This window comes from Periophthalmus magnuspinnatus, unplaced genomic scaffold, assembly GCF_009829125.3.
Source record: "Periophthalmus magnuspinnatus isolate fPerMag1 unplaced genomic scaffold, fPerMag1.2.pri scaffold_70_arrow_ctg1, whole genome shotgun sequence".
Classification (NCBI taxonomy): domain Eukaryota; kingdom Metazoa; phylum Chordata; class Actinopteri; order Gobiiformes; family Gobiidae; genus Periophthalmus; species Periophthalmus magnuspinnatus.
The window spans coordinates 1-5,938 of NW_022986789.1; the positions used below are offsets into that span (position 1 = coordinate 1).

The 5,938-nt window shown below is 47.4% G+C and overlaps 1 protein-coding gene across 1 annotated transcript; it reads left to right on the forward strand.

Moving 5' to 3' along the window:
• Positions 1–2,486: 2,486 nt before the first annotated feature.
• Positions 2,487–5,519, forward strand: LOC117393644 (copine-4-like). Its single transcript, XM_033991636.2, has 2 exons — positions 2,487–2,660; positions 5,364–5,519. The coding sequence occupies exons 1-2, from the start codon at positions 2,487–2,489 to the stop codon at positions 5,478–5,480; spliced, it is 291 nt and encodes a 96-aa protein (XP_033847527.1). The 3' UTR covers positions 5,481–5,519.
• The last annotated feature ends 419 nt before the right edge of the window (positions 5,520–5,938 follow it).

The following is a 5,938-nucleotide window of genomic DNA, read 5'->3' on the forward strand; positions in this document are numbered from 1 at the left end:
CCTCTCTCTCCTCTCTCTGCTCTCTGCTTGCTCTCACCTGTCTCCTCCTCCTCCTCTCTCTCTCTCCTCCTCTCTTCTCTCCCCTCCTCTCTCTCTCTCTGCTCTCATCCTCCTCTCTCTCCTGTTCCATCTCTTCCTGCTCTCATCCTCCTCGCTCTCTCCTGTTCCTCTCTCTCCCTGCTCTCTCATCCTCCTTTCTCTCTCCTGTTCCTTCTCTCCCCTCTCTCTTCTCCCCTCCTCTCTCCTCTCTCATCCTCTCCTCTCTCCTCTCTCTCTTCTCTCCTCCTCTCTTCTCTCTCTCTTCTCTTTCCTCCTCTCTCCTCTTCTCCTCTCTCAGCTATTCTCTCCGTTGCAGGTATCCAGAGTGTGGTCCAGGCGTATCAGTCCATTTTGCCCAAACTGCAGCTGTACGGCCCCACCAACGTCTCCCCCATCATCCAGAAGGTGGCACTCACAGCTTCTCAGGAGCGCACACCAAGGAGGCCATGGTGAGGACCAGATCTGGACAAAACCAGGACTAACCCTGGGCCAGACCAGGATCAGGGTTAGACCTGGAATAAACCTGGACTAAACCAGCCTAGACCAAGAGTAGACCAGGACTAGACCAAGACTAGCTCAAGACTGGACCAGACTAGACCAGGACTAGACCAGGGACTAGACCTGTGTTATCAGAGTGTTTTCCGATGGTCCCAGGAGCCTGAGGTCTTAGCAGTGAGAGGTTGAATTGGGGCATGGCTCAGGTGTGGGTTCCTCATTTTACAGTCAAAAATATCCTGACGTTATAACAGACCAAGAGCAGCTCTGCCTTCAGTATCTCTGTTCTGCATGTTTTGAATAATGTAAACTGAAACAGATCCATTTTAATAATAATAATAATAATAATAATGAGTCATAAGCTCACATGTCCTTTGTGAAACTTAAACACAAACAAAGCTTCTCCAGAGATTCTCCAGAGGGAGGCATAACTCACATGATCAGGCAAAGGATGAATGCTGAAGAACAGAGGCACCAGGGACAGAAAGTGAAGTCATCCCTATGAGGAGTCACGCTAAAATCACTCAATCCTGACAGACCAGGCAGCGGACAGGGAGCTGGGGGTAGGCATTAGGGTTAGGAGTTAGGGGGTTAGAGATTAGAGGGTTAGGTGGTTAGGTGGTTAGAGGGTTAGGTGTTTAGGTGGTTAGAGCCTTAGAGGTTTGGGGTTAGACCTTGGGGATTAGGGGTTTAGGGAACTAGGAAGTACTTGCAAATTACACTCACCTGTAGGTATAGGTTATTTCAGTCAGTTGTGTTATTTAAATGTTTATTAGTCTTAGAAATTAGCATTAGCACTGTCACACAAGACGTCGCTTTGTAAACGCAAAACCTGGCAGCTCACACTGACCACAACCCCTGGATCTAGCGGTGTGTTGTTGTGCATGGAGCCTATTAAAGTCTTTGGGGATCAGAACCAGGTTTCTTCTGGTTAAAGGTGTAATTGAGAATGTTTCTGGGACCACTGAACAGAGGAGCATACTATGCGTGTGTCATGATCCGCAGTGTCCACTCTGGGTTTTCCTCCCTGCGTGCTCCTTCCCTCCCTCACCTGCCAGATCTGGGCTGGGCTCCTGGCTCCTCCCGTGCGCACCTGCAGCCTATCAGTGCAATCAACATGCCTGCTGGGCATAAAAGGAGCTGGGAGAGGAGACTTAGCGCGGGATCATTGTCATGTTCACTTCACCCTGTCGTGTCACGTCTTTCCTGCCTGCATTCCTGTCGCCCTTGTGTTCTTGTCGTGCTCCGGTCCTGGATGTCTCCTGCCTGCTCTGCCCTACGCCCGTCTGGTCTGCCTGTCGTCCTGTCGTCCCTTCATGTGGTCTGTTCCTGTGTCCTGTGTTCCTGCTCACCTGCTCGCCTGCTCACCTGCTCACCTCCGGATCACCCACTGGTTGTACATTGTCCTATTCTCTACAATAAATCCTGTAAATATTCCCAGAGTCTGCATCCTTTGGTCCGCCACACACACCCGTTACGACAGCGTGGCAGGATTTAACCACGGAGGTAGTCCTGGTCTGGTCTCTGGTCTGGTCTCTGGTCTGGTCTGACTTAGTGTTGTCACAATACTAATGTGATACATGTGGCCTTATATCTGTGCAATCCCTCAGTGGTCTAGGTAGGTTCCATAGTGATCCATGGTCATATACTAGTCTGTGTGTCTAATACTTGTTCTGATACAGCTCAAGATCATTCTAAAGCTATTCAGGAAATGTTCATTTCTGTCCTGTCAATGGAACTTTTTTAGTATTAATACCTACGAATGAGGATCTTATTTCCATATTAGTCCCTCAGTCCCTCGCCTCTGGTCTAAACCCAGTCTCTGGTCTCTAGTCTAAACCCGGTCCCTGATCTCTGGTCCTTGGTCTCTGGTCTTTGATCTATACCCAGTCTCTGGTCTCTTGCAGCAATACTTTATCCTCCTGGTGTTGACTGATGGCGTGGTCACAGACATGTCAGACACACGTGAGGCCATTGTCCAGGCAGCGCACCTTCCGATGTCTGTAATCATCGTAGGCGTCGGCTCTGCAGACTTCAGTGACATGCAGCTCCTCCTGCGCTCCACCAGGGGGCAATCTGTGTGCAGGGACATCGTCCAATTTGTGCCCTTCAGGAACTTCAAACACGTAAGTCCTGGTTTAGTCCTAGCTTAATGTTGCTTTAGTCCTGGTTTAGTTCTGGTTTAGTCCTGGTTTAATTCTAGTCATTGGCAGCTGGTGATCTTTCAAATAAGGGACAAAACTTGAAGCCAGTATTAAGTCAGGACTGATAGTGATAGGCTAGTGATACTGGTCTAATTCCAAATGGACAAACCTTAACCTTCAAAACACTTTACCTGTGTCTCCATCAGTGTCTTCTTAGACGAAGTCTCTGCCAGTGTCTTCTTAAAAGAAGTCTCTGCCAGTGCCATGCTGTATTTGAATAGAGAATGTATTCACAATGATACAATGCGTTATTATGTGTAAATACATGGACCATTAATGAGTGCACATTAGTCAGTTCACTCCTTTCATTCATCTAAATGTAGACAACAGCAAATGATAGTATTTCAGTTTAGACCATGAGAGCTGGTGTAGCTCTGTACTAACAGGAGCAGTTGTAGCCTGTCTGTGCTAACAGGAGCACCGAGTCAAACTACACAAAATACAAACTCCATCGACGTCTTCACATTGTGCAAAGGTAGAGTCTCATAAAAGCTCCCATATAACTAATGATCTGATCTGTAATTAATAATAAAGTCCATCACTAACCTCCACCTGCCGCTCCACACAGAGAGCAACAAAAACAAGTGCTTCTGAGACAGCCAATCAGCACCTGTCCTGCAATGCATCCACCCCGCCCTCGTGCCCGCCCCACACGCACTACTGTGAAGCTGGATGTCTAGGCGGAACTTTTTTCCCTTCTTTTTCACATGTACCTAATCAGCTCCTCGCATTGCCACTGCTCAGGCTGAGAACCTGTCACATACACACAGATGAAGTAAAAGTATACAAGCCCAATGTCTGTGTAATCCCTCAGTCGTCCACATCTGATCCATAGTAAAAGCCAAAGCTTTCTGGACAAAAAGGTGTAGGAGCTGCTCATTCAAGCCGTGTCTTCAGTTCTGGTCGATTACTGGTGGACACTGCCTTATCTGACGGGAGGAGCTAACTACACTGAAACTATAAACATCTGTTGTTTACAGTTTCTGTATGTAGGCTAGGTCTATTGAGCTACATGTATTCATTCATACCAGGGCAAGTTTACATGCAGAGTCTATGGTAGACGCATATCTTGGCAAAATGTGTTCTGGAGGCACGTTTTCAAGCACCAGAGCAGCGCAGATCTGACAAGGTATGTCTTGAGCGTTCAAGCGTCGGATGCTCTGTTCGCATGTCCAGGGTTCAAAAAGATGAACTTTTGGCATTTGATGTGCAGTGTCAACCAGTCAGAGACTATGCTCCAGTGATTTAGCGACATCATTATCCTGAAAAAGTAGAAAGACATCAGCTAAAATGTAGCGGAAACTTAAATATGTTGGGCGCACCAACTAGCATAAAGGCTAGTCACGGAGCCGGATACTAAAGCTCTCTCAACCTGGTCTGCAGCGTTCACAAAGACACAGGGAAAACAAAACATCCAAAGGCACTTGCAGACCACAACGCCTCCGTCCCTGGGCCAACCTGAGCCAACCCTGGACGCGAAGGGTTTGTCCTCAAGTGCAAAGGTGTCCAACTAAAGGCATCCAACTAGAGGTGTCCAACTAAAGGCATCCAACTAGAGGTGTCCAACGTGTTTTTATGCCTCGGTGTGACCGCACCATAAGTGTGCACTGTGCCTGAGACCTACTTAATGTAATAATTCAGCTCTAATGGGCCTACTGGCTAGCACTATTGTTCTCTTTGTTTCCTTTCTTTGCTTTGGATCTGAGGATGGAGTTATAGATGGGGGACAGGTGATGTCTAAGGCCTCCATTTCTTTTTTGTCTGGCTAAGATCTGAACCTCACTATCTTCAAAGTTCTCACAACGGCATTGGTTCATTTTCATGTGGAGTGGCTGTTTAGTTTCTCCAATATAACGCGCACTGCCTTCTTCACTACCCTGAATGGAGTAGACCACATTGTTTGTTTATGGCTCGGGGTTTAACTTTGGCTTTTTACTACAGAAGCCAGAGCCAAAAACACTGAAGGTGGTATAAGTATCCACTGTAAAATGTACTAACTACAGATACCTAAAGTGTATAGTTAAGTACAGTAATTTACCACTACTCTGGTCTGGACACTGTCTCTTTTTAACAACATTTGTTCCACTCTAACCCAGTTCTGTTCTTGTGTCCTTAGGCAAGATATTTCCACATTAGTATGAAAGTGGTGTGTGTTGATAGTGAGAGGGGACTAGGACATTACAAGTGCCAGGCATTATTATTAATGTCTCTCCTTCTCCTCCTCTCCTCCCTCCTCTCCACTTCTCCACCTTCTCTCCACTCCTCCTACTCTCTTCTCTCTTCCTCTCCTTCCCTCACCTCTCCTCTCTTCTCCTGTCCTCCTCTTCCTCTCTCTACTCCTCCTCCTGTCTTCCCCATCACCCACCCTTCTCTCCTCTTTTTCTCCTCCTCTCACGCCTGCTCTCTCCTCTCTTCCACCTCTTTTCTCTCTTCCTCTTCCTTTCCTCCTCTTCTCTCTTCCTCCTCATCTTCCTCCCTCATTTTCTCCTTTTCTCACCTCTCCTCTCTCCTCCTCTTCTCCTGTCCTCTTCTCTTATCCTCCCCTCATCCTTTCCTGTCCTCCTCCTCTTCTTCTCCTCTCCTCTTCTGATTTTCTCTCCTCTTCTCCTCTCTTTGTCTATGTAGGCTTCTCCGGCGGCCCTGGCGAAGTCGGTTTTGGCCGAAATTCCGAATCAAATCATGGAGTATTACAACAGCCGAGGAATCAAACCCAAAACCCACAGGTCCACCAGGCCCTTCTAGACCAAGCCCAGGACTAAACCAAGACTGAACTAGGACTAAACCAGGACTGAAACCAGGACTGAAACCAGGACTAAACCAGGACTGAAACCAGGACTGAACCAGGATCAAGCCAGGACTAAACCAGAACTAAACCAGGACTAAACCAGGACTGAACCAGGACTAAACCAGGACTTAAACCAGGACTGAACCAGGACTCTCAAGTCCACGGGGCCCTTTTAGGCCAAGATCGGAACCAGAACTAAACCAGAACCGAGACTCTCCCAAAACTCTCCCAAAACAAGACTAAACCAAGACTAAACCAGGACTCACCTGAGACAAACACTAAACCAGGACTAAACCAGGACTAGACGAGGGCTAAACCAGGACCAGGACTAACCAAAAACCCTCAAGCCTACCAAGCTCATCAAGGCACAAAGAAGAGTGCATTCACATAATTGATGTACCAAACTGGGACTAAA

Excerpts from the sequence above, each read along its gene's own strand:
- LOC117393644 (XM_033991636.2), top strand. The coding sequence starts at position 2,487 with ATGTCAGACACACGTGAGGCCATTGTCCAGGCAGCGCACCTTCCGATG. Across the intron at positions 2,661-5,363 it reads CCTTCAGGAACTTCAAACAC|GCTTCTCCGGCGGCCCTGGC; the intron begins GTAAGTCCTGGT and ends TTGTCTATGTAG.